We start from the raw sequence: 14,373 nt of genomic DNA, 5'->3' as shown, positions 1-14,373 counted from the left end.
TCTCTGCTTCCTGTAAATGTTTAATAGTGATGTCAGTAGTTATTTCAGAAGTGCGTTTCAATTTATTTATAAGCATGATAAGTATCATGCGCGCGTGTTTTTTAAATGTTTCCCAAACTATTTGTGGTGATGTAGAGTCTCCATTAATCGCGAAAAATTGGTCCCATTCAGTTATAATATCATCACCTTCTGGAAATAAAGTCAGCCAGAAGGGGTTCAGTCTCCATGAATTTGGAGGTCTTGTGTGTGAAAGGGATAGCGTAACCCAATACGGGCAGTGGTCAGAGAGCGATCTAGGGTGGAATCCCGCTTCTAGCAACCTAGGGAGTAGTATTTTGGATATAAGGATAAGATCTATACGGGACATAGAGTTGTGTGAAGTGGAAAAGCATGAGTAGGCCCTTGTTGTAGGATATTTATACCGCCATGTGTCGACTAGGTTAAAGTTCTCAAGTATCCTTGCAAATCTTGTTGGGTGTTGGGGTGTAGTTGTAGAAAGGGATCCAGCTAACCTGTCTAGTTTTGGATCCAACACATTATTAAAATCGCCTAGCCAAATAGCAGGAGTATTAGGGTACATGGTCATGTAATCAAATCCTTTGGTCAGAACGGAAAACTGAAATGGGGGTGGTACATAGATTGCCAGTAACAATATGGGGTCACCTTGTATTTTGGTGCTCAGAAAAACATATCTACCCTCTGGGTCGACTTCAGAACCTTGGAACTCAAAATGTGTAGTTTTAGAGACTAGTATCGATATTCCTCTAGAGTGCGTGGTGTGCACTGAATGGTACACCCATCCCATCCATGGACGCTTAAGTGCCCTCTGTACCGAACCTTCTGCATGTGTCTCCACCAGTACCACCACATCAGCTCTTTGTTTTTTAAGTTGAGCAAAAACCGCTGACCTTTTTATTGGGTCCCTAATCCCTCGCACATTCCATACTACAAGTTTCAATGCAGCCATGAGGTGTTGTGTTTATGGGAAGCGGCCCCAGTATTCAAATCTCCCCAAGGATTGGTTGGTGATAGATACAATCTCCACTACATGACTGTCAATAAAAGCATGGTTATTATCCATTGTCCTTTATAGGGATCAGTTTGTATATAGTAAAAGACTTTGCCTTGTAACCTTAGGAACCACAAATCCCCCCTCCCCGCCCTGCATTGTCCCCAACTGATGCGAGCTATTTCCCCAAACTGCCAACATGGCATAAACTCTGTCCAGCCTGAGAGGAGAGCTGTAACAAGTGCATAAATATTGAAATGAACGTTTGATAGCCATATAGCAAACCTTATAATAGTAACTGCGGCCGCAGTTATTATAGCAAAAAAACAAACATGACCCCTCAGGCTGGGACCTATTACTAGTGGGGCGGCTTTGCGCTGCATAACGTAGCACTGAGTAGGACTATGCTCACTATTACTGTGAGCTCCCTGGCATAATGCTTCCCTCCGCCGAGAGAACTATTTAGCAAACATTTTCAGAGAACCAATAATAAGAGCATATATGACCCATACTTATTATAAAAATTAAAGGTCTGTTTCCCCCACTCCTCCCGCCCCCCCCGACCATACCCCAAATATTAATATCAATATGCCAAACTGTGCAATAAAAAAAAAAGGGGGAAAAGAAAAAAGGGAAAAAGAAAAAAAGGGGAGTCACTTTTAGCTGTGTAGGTAGCATTTCACTGAAGAAATCGTATGGAATGTTCCAGGCATAGTTGCTGGTATATTGCAACTCGTCATATCTTCAGAGGCAACAGTCTCAGGTGTCAGTGTCTAGATACAGCTTGACGCTCATTCTCCTTTTTGGGAATATTTAAGAGCACAGGACACAGTGTTGTGTTTTAGTGATTGTGCGAACTGTTCCAAATGTAGTTCCTGGTAAATGGCTTCCCTTTACACTGCCGGAGCAACAGCATCAGTGAGCAATGTCTGTGTGCAGGCCGTTGCTTCTTTCCTTTTATATAGATGCGTATGAAGGTGCAAAGTACAGTTGCAATAGTCAGACAAACACGCACACTGCCCCAGTCATAGGCTACCTCCCTTTCATGAATAACAGTATCAGAAAGCATTGTTTATATGCGAGGCATATCACCCTTTTCTCTAATATAGAAACATTCCAGGGTGCACAGCTGGTGCATTAAGAAGGCATATTGGTTTTGAGGTACAGGGTAAAGGACTTGGTTACTTATCTGCGTTCCTCTCTCTGTTCCAACCATGAAATGACGGCCTCTGGATCATCAAAGTAGTAAGCGCGGTCATCTCCCTCCACACGTAGGCGAGCTGGGAATAACATCGCATATTTTATATGTTTGATGCGGAGTCTACGTTTGGCTTCCATAAATGTTTTGCGCCTACGCTGAACTTCCGCCGAAAAGTCCGAGAATACAGCGATCGTTTTGTTACCGAAGGGGATATTACCCTTTTCTCTACTAAGGCGAAGAATGGCATCCCGGTCTTTGAAATTAAGAAATTTGGCTATAAAAGTGCGTGGGGGCGCTCCAGTTGGAGGTGGTCTGCCCGACACACGATGCGCCCTCTCCACAACAAATGTGGGGGAGAAGGCCTCTCTGCCATAGGTGTCACATAACAATGATTCAAGAAATGTAGTTGAATCACCCCCCTCCGCTCCCTCGGGGAGACCTATGAATCTAAGATTACATATTCTGATTCTGTTCTCTAAATCATCCTGCTTTTGCAGGATTTGGTTGACCTGCAATTGTATGGCATCTGTGGATTGCTGAAGGGGGGGGAGGGAGTCCTCCACTATGCCAAGTCGGGTCTCAGCCTCAGTAACTCTGTCCCTTAATTTTTGGAAGTCCTGTCTCACTAATGAGATATCCACCTTTACCTCTTCAATCCTGGCTTTAAGAGAAGATTGACATGAAGCCACCGCTTCTTGGCACATAGTTATAGCCTCAAGTACCTTCGCTGTGTCAGCATTCACAGCAGCCTCCTCTCCCCTCGTGCCGCCGCCATCTTGCCCAGGGGAATCTTTCTCCTTCTCCTGTCGGCGGTACTGCTCCAGCTTAGAGGTCGTTGCGGCTGGATTCTTCGGCGGTGACATGATCCCGGGAGGAGTATGAGGTAATTAGGAGCGTTTGGGGGTCTCTATATTCGCCTGAAATCTTAGGATTTGCTCTCCAGGATAGACTGTCGGCGGAGCGCCGCTGCCGTGCGTCCTATCCCATGCCGCTTCAGGCCACGCCCCGATAGTGTATCTTTAAGTGGAAGGCACACTTTTTTCCCCATCTCTAGCAGTAATAACTCTAATCAACATGAATTATCTTTTCTACGATTGCTCTGCAGCCAACAATTATATACTACAGTATCATGCACTAAAATTCCATTCCAATCTCTGACAATAATTCTGACGCTTCTCATGGTACCATTGCACAGGATGTGCAGTGGAAATTAAAACCTCCTCCCAAGATCATCAGTGCCTCTATATCTCCCCCTCTGCCCAAATAAGTGGTCTGACAGAACAGTATCTCCTCACTACATCACATTATACGGGGTGTCAAACTCAAATTTTATCGTGGGCTGCATCAGCATTATGGTTGCCCTCCAAGGGCCAACTGTATCAGTAAGACTATATAAAATGTATCTACTCATTATCATATTAAATGATTGCCTCCGTATTACATTATTACTGGTTTTAGTAATAACGTTAGACTTAATCTGTGAAGAGCAGGTGCAGACTGGCATGGTGCCCATTCACACTCCTGTAGCAGATGATGAGATGATGGAAGTCTGAAAAGGAGGGTTGCACACCACTGGTATCATCCACAAGAAACTGGTTCTGCTATGGAATTCTGTCTGAGCAGTCTCCAATAAAGTTTCTTATGGATGATACCAGCGGTGTGCGACCCTCCTTTTCAACTGACATAGAACCGTATTACATAGTTACATACCTAGTTGGTAAGGTTGAAAAAAGACACAAGTCCATCAAGTCCAACCTGTGTGTGTAATATTTATACACAGATGTCAAGAAGCCCCCCATCAGAAGTCAAAGAGCCCTCCACCCTCCCTTAGATCAGAGTGTACCCCCCTTGTGCTGTTGCCGAGAAGCAGAAAGTGCAGGGTCTGGAAGAGGACAAGAGGAGGGCTGGAGTCAGTTGCCAGAATCTGCTGAATGGTGAGACCACGGGGTGCTGCAGGTGCACAGAAGGGGCAGGATCTTTAGAAGGAGTGTTTTTTGCATATACAGTACTGGGGTTATCTGTCTGCCATTAGTCTGCTTTGAAATTCCCTTTAAGGGCTCACAGATACAGGTGAATTCACAGTCATCCTAATGTAGGGTCTTCCACCTAGATAGCAAGTGGCCAACATCATTTACCTGTATGGTTAATGCATATGCAGCACGAGTCAGCGATCACCATCTTAGTGGCTTGGTTTCAAGTACTTAGTTTAGGATTTAGAGTATGATTATTGCTGGGCTGAAACATACCTTATACTACAAATATCAGTGGCAAACATACTATATAGGCAAATCATGTTTACTGTATAAACAATCAGTTTTAAAACTTTTTGTAGAAAAACTTTTACATCAAAAATAACCCTGTTATTTTTTTTTTAAGGGTTAAAAATCCACATGACACCAGAACTCTGTTGCCTGTGTAATGGCCTTTCTTACCTGCTGTTATATCAAGTGTACCTGCCATTTCTAGCATGAGCTGTGACCCAATAGCATAATACCAGTCTTATACTGCAGTGGCTAAAAAAGCCAGAGTCTGGAGACATGGCAAAGATGGAGGACAGCATACTAACAGTAAATTGTCACATGTTCCTATATTTCAGCAGAGAAATCATTATAAATGTATTTGGTGTTTATATTCCCCTTCATTTTACAAGTGACTCATTAAAAACAATGCATTCCCCGTGTGGCCGATATCTTAACAGTTGTTAAATAGGGGGGGGATATTTAATACAACAAAACCGAGAGATACAGAGAGAGAGAGACAGAGAGAGAGAGACAGAGAGAGACAGAGAGAGAGAGACAGAGAGAGAGAGAGACAGAGAGAGAGAGAGACAGAGAGAGAGAGAGACACAGAGACAGAGAGAGAGACAGAGAGAGAGACAGAGAGAGAGAGACAGAGAGAGAGGGACAGAGAGGGACAGAGAGGGACAGAGAGGGACAGAGAGAGTGCGCAAGCAGGTAAAACTGAAGATTAAAAATGTCTTCAGGGAACACACACCATGAATTATAAATCTGAGCTCACTAAAAATACAATATGATGTGTTTATACACACTAACACATCTGTGCTATCCAAAACTGATATTCGTGAAAGTTCCCCCCATCACTTTTGTACAATACAAAAAAGGAGGGCGAATGTACATTTTAAAATGCATGAAAAATGGATACTCACAGGTGTGAAAAGGACCATGTATGTAATGCAGTGGTCAGAGAATCTACTTACTTTGATATATTGAAAATGCAAGAAACTGATTGCGGAACATTCGATACATTAAGCCATCTGGCCTAGACAGATAAAAGATAAATGCATTAACTTATATAACATATATGTTAAACCTTTTACGTTTAAAAAAAAAAAAAGTGCTGCCCACAACAAGAAGATACCTGCCATCATTACTATGCCAGGTTAGAGGAAAACATCTGCTTGCCAAGGCAACCACTTCAGTTAACTTCATTCTCGCTTTCATATACCGACAATATAACATAATTAGGTCTGGATTTACATTTATGCATTGCAGGAATTAATGTCAAAGCACAGTTTACCATATCACATGGTAATGTGCAAATCTGCAAATTGTAGTGTGTGTGTGTGTGTGGGGGGGGGGGGGGGTGTTCTGGTTTTTATTTTATGCGCCTTTAAGTGGTTGTTAACCCACCAATGTAATTTTACACTATCCTCTCTGGTTATGTATGATTGTGCTTTATAAAAATAATGCAGTATATACCTTGTTTACAGAGCACTGATCTGACCCGCCGCCTCTCTCAGCCCGACAGATGCAGTGGGTGGGGCCACCCATAGGATCCCCCCGCTGACATCAGTTAGAAGGGGAGGAGAGAGGAGGCCCGTCCGCTGCAGCTGTCATGCGAGAGAGGATAGACGGGGCGGGTCAGATCAGCGCTCTGTAAACAAGGTATATACTGCCTTATTTTTATAAAGCACAATCATACATAACCAGAGAGGATAGTGTGAGAAAATTATAGTAATTAGAGCAGCCTGAGTGGAGGGGGCAGAGAGCACAGAGGAGAACAGAGGACACAGCGGATGATGGAGGCACGTAATCTGACCATGGTGTCAGGGCTCAGCAGCCATGTTACACCATGGTCAGCGTACAGAGGGGAGGGCAGAAACTGGAAGATCAGCCAGGTATTTCAGGTGATACAGGGGGCCAAATTACACAGCACAAGCACTGTGCTGTAAAACATGCATTTAAGGAACAGGGTTTTATTTTTAGGTTAACAAACGCTTTAAAGTATAACTATAGGCGAAACTTAGTTTTTTTCATTTTAGCTAGTCATTTTTTTGCAATCTATGTACTATTTGGGAAGATTTATCTTCACTTCCTGTCTCTTAGCCAAAACAGGAAGTGAGAGGAAATTAAGGTAATCCCTTGAGGCCCTTCAGGTCACCGGAACTCCCCATTGTATGATTTTCCCTACTACAGCTATCTTATGCTCTGTGCCAAGCTACTTTGCTTCTGCATAGTAACCGTGGGAGCATTTGCTAGGGACTGCCACCATTTACAGATGCCTTGAAATGTTTGCAGTGAATACAAAGCGGTCTCTGATTGGATGAGGTAGAGACCTGTAGCCTATTTACTCTCTGTAATGACAGACATACCAGAAATCAAGTTGAGAGAGGGAGTACCTAGATTGTTAGCCAACTCAGCTCTACTGTACTGCACACACTAATGTGTTAAGCACTAGCAGCTAGAGGGAGATCATATTTAGGCAGGATAAAGTTGGCCATACATGGCTCAAATTTCGATCCATCTACGGCCACTCTCGTTCATCAGAAGTCAATCTATTGATCAACTTCTCGTGAATCGGCTTGTAGCCTCAGGTTATGAGTAGAGGTATAACTCTCTATGTTTATAATTTGGAAAGGTATATGATTTACAAGAATGCATGAGCAAATACTTTGGCAGGTTAACATTTATTAATTACAACTGTCTTTAGCGGTTTGCCTAAAGTAGTTCAGGTGAAAATGTGATGATGCCTCTGTTGCTAGAACAGTTCTTGAACTTACCATGTGAGCATCACGCCAGAAAGAAAAGTAGATACATAGTGATGTGAAACCCACCATCCTTTTATTCTGAAAAAATATAAAAAAATCTTTAAAAAAAAGGAAATAATTAAATATTAAACTTACAAAACTAAACACCAACCAGCGGTAACATCAAACTACAAGGAAGCACAGAAGAAAATAATGTAAACATCAGGACTAAAGGTCTCCATCTATAGAAAAAAACATCTCAGTAAACAAACGAACAAACTTGCCTGATGAGAGTGAGCTCACCATCATAGGGCAGAGGCTTGCTCAATTAGGTTCCCCTAACTTATTCCAACCCTACCCCCAATTCAGAAAAAGTGTCCAAAAAAAAAAAAAAGTTAAAGCGTATTTATGCAGTGGTGTATTTTGGTTTTGAGCTGCCCTAAGCAAAACTAAAATCCCCCCCTCCATCTAAATTTGCCCCACCCCTTCATCTGTAAAATATGCTAAGTGGGGTCTCTGGTGGTTATGCAGTCCAAGCATGAATGAACCCCTGGGAACTAAGGAGTCATACCCTTAGATCTCAGGAGTTCATGCTTGGACTTGTAGCCCTTTACTAGTTTTTTGGGGTGGTGTCATGTCGTTCTCAGCTCTGAGGGCTTCATGTCAGGACTTGCAGTTCTTCACTTTTGGGAGGGTTCCAGCATGAACCCCTGGGATCTAAGGATTTAACCCCCCCCCCCCATCAAAATGGAAGGACTACACGTCCCAGAATGATCCCCTGAGACCTAAGGATGTGACCCCCCCTTAAAAGAGAGACTACAAGTCCCATAATGAACCCCTGAGATCTAAGGATATGACCTCTTAGATGTGTAGTCCTTGACTAGTTTGTGGGGGTGGGGGGGTCACATCCTCAGCGCTGAGGGGCTCATGCTGGGGACCTGTAGTCCTTCACTTTTGGGGGGGTCACATCCCCCAAAAGTGAAGGACTACAAGTTCCAGCATGAACCCCTCTTTTTATGGATTTTTGCAGTGCCTGGCTTCCTCATGACACACATGGTTTCAATCCATCCCTGGCCTCACCTCAGAGTTCTGAGAGTTGCTCTCAACTGAGTCCTGGCAGTTCCCTTTCCCTTCCCTCTGAGCATGCCGTGCCGCCAGAGATGATGAAGGAGGTGGGTGGCGCTAAAGCACTAGGTACGGATCGGTGGAGGAAGTTTAGCGGTAAAACGCTTTTTGGTCACTAGCGGGGTGCTTTTAACCCCCGCTAGTGCCCGAAGGATTAAAAGTGCCCGCAAACCGCCCCTGCCGAAACGCTGTATACGCCGCTCCCGCACCGCCCGAAAGATGCTGCTTGCAAGACTTTTTCTAACGTCCTGCAAGCGCACCGCTCCAGTGTAAAAGCACTCGGGCTTTCACACTGGGGCTGCAGGGGAGGGCAGCGCTATTTTTAGCACTTTAGCGCCTAAAAAAAATTTTGGCAAATTACAAACCTTTGAAAATGGTGACACTTTACCTATTCCTGTACATGCACATCAATGTTTCATCAAACAGTAGGTCAATGTTACACTAAGGATTTATGCAAACAAGTATTTTTTTAGTGAACATTGTGACGTAACACAACAAAAAAAAAAAAGAAAAAAAGAAAAAAAAAAGAAAAAAAAAAAAAAGTAAAAAAAGAAGTTCTTCCAGATTAAAATCAACTTTTCCACAGCACTGCATGTTACGTAAAAAACCACGTATGCAAATTTCTTTAGTCAGAAGACATTGATAATGGTATTTTGGGGTAAATATCAGGGGCTGCATGAATTAAATAAGGGCTCTTTCATACTGGTGCACTTAAAGAAGAATGTTAACCCAACATTTCATATTCCTGATTTGTGTCTGTTGTACCATATATGTTTGTTAAAAAGTGTCCTGTTTTCTTTGCATTGTTTCCTTTATGTGAAATGCCTGGTGATCCTGCCAGCCCCCTGCTTTCCTATTTTAAAAATGATGACACTAGGCATTAGAGCACATCCATCCCATTGTGGTCAGTTTTCTGGCTGTGCTAGGAGCACAGCCTGCCTGTCCTCCAATGGTCAGACTTGTCATGCCCAACAGCACAACAAATGTCAGTGCTTCCACAGAGGCTGGAGTGTCCAAACCGAGAACACTGTCCTTAGTGCATGTTCAGCCCCTTGCTAGCTAAGACACTAAAGGCTGTGCACCCGGCAGCATCTAGTAATGGATTGCTCATACCCAGCCCCACTCAGCTGCCGACTGGGAGAAGCACGATGCTGGCTAACATTGTCCAAATATGGCCACTGCTGTCAGATAGCATCCCAGCCCTTTGTTTACTTTCAGCTGTTGGCCAGGGAATCTCTGGCCTAGCTCCAGATTGGGGTTGGGGATGAGTAATTGGTCACTGAGGGCAGTGGCCAGCAGATTCATGAAAACTTCAGAGCAAAAAAAGGACACCAGTCTGAGAACTGGCATGTCTCTGTATGCAAACTCAGAGTTGGTCCTAATTACCACCAGTTTGCTGTAAACTGGTGATAATCTTTTTAGAATCTGTCGCAATCAAAGTGGCAGATTCTAAATGTGGTGGTAATAAATACCTGAATTTGGCACAAGTGTTAGGAAGCAAAACTGTCACAAGACCTTCCTGCATTCGGGGAAAAAAAAACACCACCAAAAAATGTTGTAAGTGTTCAATGATTTTTCCTCATAGCGCCCTAGTAGAAAACTACCACTTAACAGAATCTGTAAACTTGCTTCACTTTTTACCACCACTAACTTTCATTAATGAGCACCCATGTTTTGCTTTGGTTCAGGCACTCACCGTGATCCATTGCTAATGAGGATACTTTCTCTGATGGTTAGAGTGCAGAAGTACCAGACTAGCAAAAAATTGAACACTTCATCTGTGACTCTAGAAGACAAAATACAAATTTTTCTTTCAAATTCTTTATTTGTATAAATGAATGAAGCATCTATCAAAGCAGTGAATAAAAGAATAGGTACAATATCTCACATAATACAGAGTCGTTTCACAGTAGCATGGTATTATAGAGCGAGATAAAGAAATGTAAAATATTCTGACATCACTATAGCCCACGTCATTTTCACACTTCCAAAACTGAGTAGGCGACTAAAGATAATGTTCCAGAATTTGCTTGGGTGGACACATTAATTTTTTAGGGGGGGGGGGGGGGGGGGACAAAAACAGAGAGACTAATAGACGCCCATGGGCGCAGAAATAAAAAAGAAAGGAAAGTGGGGAAAAAAAAAAAAAAAGATGGGGGGGGGGGGGGGGGGTCGGATGGAAGGTGAGGAGGGGAGAGAGCAAGGGTGATGGAATGCATGCATTGGCAAGAAGAAGGACAGGAGGACCTTAATCCCCAGGGCAGCTCTCTATGAGTGACTTCACCTCATCTGAATATACAAACATGTCCCAATATGACCATGTTTTGGTATATTGTTCTCTTCTCTCTTGAGCAGCAAGCACTAGATCTTACATGACATTGATACTCCTGACCTTATTGAGCCACATAGCAATTGAAGCAGGATTAGGGGCCCTTCCAAAAATACAAAATGTATGTGTTAACATTATTTGGTGTGAAATGAACAAAAAAGGATAGAGAGGGCAGGTAAACATCCCATCTATGATCTAAAATTTAGGTAGTAGGAAGCTTTCAATATCTCACTAAAGCCAGCCATTGCCGAACCATCTATGGGCGAGCTGAATGTACCAAAGTCGATCCACTGATAGACTTGAGCACAAACCAGCATATCCGACTTTTCGGGTAATTATTGCCAGTGGGTATAGCCGTTGGCAAAAATGACTGTGTTCTCCCAGCAGGGATGGCTTCCCACCAACTAGAACACAATAGCTCCGTGGGAAGGATTCTCCCATCAACACAGACTCTGCTTTAGTAGGAGAATACTATGTGATTTGACAAAAAACACCATTCACATTCTCTTGCTCTGTTTAGATAACTATTATACGAGATTTATATAGCGCCAACAGTTTACGCAACGCTTTACAATGTATAAGGGGGACAACACAATTACAGTACAGTTCAATACAAAAAGGTACAGGAGGGCCCTGCTCGTACAGCTTACATTCTAAAGGGAGGGGGTGGTGGTACAAAAGGTAATAACTGCAGAATGATTTGATGGGGGTGGATAACTGTAATGACAAAAATGTGTGGGCTGCCACTAATGACATAATTCTGAAATGAATTGCTGCCTGGTAGTCTCATGCTTTGGTATTTAGAATAAGTACAGAGTAGGGTCAGAATTCTAGGTCTGTGACTTAAATTGTACTGCACCAATCAACACAACAGCCAGATAACTAAGCAGTTCATATACATCCAAAGTATCTCTTTGATAACAGGTTTTCTTTAAAGGTTCTGCAATAAATTCATGTAAGATCTCTGCATTTTTCATGCTGCCCCATGTTGTGTTGCCATGGCTATTTTAGTGACTTTTTTAGCTTAAATATATAGGCAAAAACATTTCATCTACCAATTAGAATTTATAAGCTGGGCTACCCCCAGATTCAACATCTAGTGGAATCACTAAGAATCTAAAAAGATCTAAAAACACTGAAGAAGCAGTTTACACATTTCCTCAGTATGTGGTAATGCTTGGCTAATCAATTAAAGCAGAACTAACGTTACAATTAGATCTCACCCCTCACAGCATATGAGCCCAGATGCTGCTCAAGCATGATGACCCAGGGTCTAGTCTCCCTATTATACAGCCGTGGTCAAAGCTTTGAAAATGACACAAATATTAATTTTCACAGTCTGCTTCTTCAGTGTTTTTAGATCTTTTTGTCAGATGTTACTATGGTATACTGAAGTAGAGTTACAAGCATTTCATAAGTGTCAAAGGCTTTTATTGACAATTACATAAAGTTAATGCAAAGAGTCAATATTTGAAGTGTTGACCCTTCTTTTTCCAAGACCTCTGTAATTCACCCTGGCATGCTGTCAATCAAATTCTGGGCCACATCCTGACTGATGGCAGCCCATTCTTGCATAATCAATGCTTGGAGTTTGTCAGAATTTGTGGGGAGCCCTCTTGAGGATTGACCACAAGTTCTCAATGAGATTAAGGTCTGGGGCGTTTCTTGGCCATGGACCCAAAATGTCGATGTTTTATTCCCCAAGCTGCTTCATTATCACTTTTGCCTTATGGCAAGGTGTTCCATCATACTGCAAAAGGCATGGTTCATCACCAAACTGTTCTTGGATGGTTGGGAGAAGTTGCTCTCGGAGGAAGTTTTTGTACCATTCTTTATTCATGGCTTAGGCAAAATTGTGAGTGAGCCCACTCCCTTGGCTGAGAAGCAACCCCACACATGAATGGTCTTAGGAAGCTTTACTGTTGGCATGACACAGGACGACTGATGACAGCACTCAACTTTTCATCTTTGAACAAGGTTTTTTCCGCTTGCCCCAAACAATTGAAAAGATGATTCATCAGAAAAAATTACTTTACCCCAGTCATCAGCAGTCCAATCCCTGTACCTTTTGCAGAATATCAGTCTGTCCCTGATATTTTTCCTGGAGAGAAGTGGCTTCTTTGCTGCTCTTCATGACACCAAGCCATCCTCCAAAAGTCTTTGACTCACTTTGCGTGCAGATACACTCACCTGCCTGCTGCGATTCCTGAGCAAGCTCTGTACTGGTGGTGCCCCGATCCCACAGCTAAATAAACTGTAGGAGACGGCCCTGGCACTTGCTGGACTTTCTTGGACGCCCTGAAGCCTTCTTTACAAATGCAGTGGAAATGTTTTTATGGGATTAAGTTAATTTTCATGGCAAAGAGGGACTTTGCAATTAATTGCAATTCATCTGATCAATCTTCATAACATTCTGGAGTATATGCAAATTGCCATCATACAAACTGAGCCAGCAGACTTTGTGAAAATTAATATTTGTGTCATTCTCAAAACCTTTGGCCATGGCTGTACTCCTCTATACTGGGTAATACAATGCACAAGCCCCGATGTACTGTTTGCAGTGGGAGCGGGACTTTGACACAATTATATCTCCTGAAGACTGGAACAAAGCATGGGAGTTGCTGTTTAAATCCTCACACCATGTGTTAGCATTAGGGTACTCCTAGAAAGTTCTCTCTCATTAGTACTATACCTTCACTAGGATTGCAAGATGCTTCCCTGCCCAACCTTCTTGTTTTCGGGGCTGCTGGGAGACGTGTAACAGGGTTAAGAGGCTTTGGATATGGGTTTCCGCTATTGTCAATACGATACTGCATGTTAACTTGCGTAAGAACCTTTGGGTGGCACTCCAACATCAGCCAATAGAAAATGTTACCCGTCGGGAATGTACAATGATCACTCACATTTTCATGGCTACAAAATAAACTATAGCAAAAGCATGAAAGTTGCCAACACTAAGCTTCGACGAGGCACAGTTATAAACGAAAAGCTCACAGCAGTCCATAATGACACAAATGATAAATACCTGGCAGCCTTTGTTAGACCATTTTAAGCCTTCTTAGCTAACCACATGCACTTTGGAGAGGTGACCTTAGTGTCAATGAATTTACTAACACGAACCAAGGCCTCTTGGAACTTTCACTTTAGCGAGTTGGCAAGAGAGTTTCATAATGTGCGGTATTCTTCTCTTTTATTCATTTATGGATGCCGTACATGGATGGTACCCTTTTGTTATGCGTCATGCTGTACAGTAAGCTGACAGTGTACCATTTCTGTTCAAAATGCTAATTAACTTGTTAACTGGTTCATAAAGGCTAGTTAAATAGGAAGTGATGTTGGCAGGAAATGGGGGGAGGCAAGACAGGAGATAACACAGCCATGTGCTGAGTCTGGAAGAAGACCTGGGTAGATGCAAAAGGCTCCATAACAAGAATACCTAGGCAGCAGGAAGGTCTGTGCCAGAGGGGACTTCACAAGACGACAGAAGATACTTCACTAAATCTATACTACAAAAGCACCCAGTTTCCTCCAATTGCTTCAGTCCTGTTTGTTACAGAAATTGCAAACTATACCCCAAGCTAAATAAATAGTTTAGTTTATTCCCATCACATGCAGACCGTTGTCAATGCTCATTTGCTAGGAAGGATAGGTAGCATGTGTGTTGTATGCATATTTGAAATACTCTGTATGTCTTGTATTGTTTTCCTAGGATGTAGTTTGTA

General features: G+C 42.7%; 1 protein-coding gene across 1 annotated transcript in view; it reads right to left on the bottom strand.

Annotated features, from left to right (window-relative positions):
• The window catches only part of TMEM120B (transmembrane protein 120B), an 87,358-nt gene that overhangs the window by 22,264 nt on the left and 50,721 nt on the right, over positions 1–14,373 (bottom strand). Inside the window, exons 6-8 of the mRNA XM_073626719.1 lie at positions 10,019–10,108; positions 7,231–7,296; positions 5,428–5,489 (exon numbers count right to left, since the gene is read on the bottom strand). Coding sequence (XP_073482820.1) covers positions 5,428–5,489; positions 7,231–7,296; positions 10,019–10,108 — 218 coding nt within the window. The remainder of the gene's footprint in view (positions 1–5,427; positions 5,490–7,230; positions 7,297–10,018; positions 10,109–14,373) is intronic.

The sequence above is a fragment of the Aquarana catesbeiana genome, linkage group LG01 (genome assembly GCF_042186555.1).
Source record: "Aquarana catesbeiana isolate 2022-GZ linkage group LG01, ASM4218655v1, whole genome shotgun sequence".
Lineage (NCBI taxonomy): Eukaryota > Metazoa > Chordata > Amphibia > Anura > Ranidae > Aquarana > Aquarana catesbeiana.
This window is presented reverse-complemented; position numbering and strand designations above follow the sequence as displayed.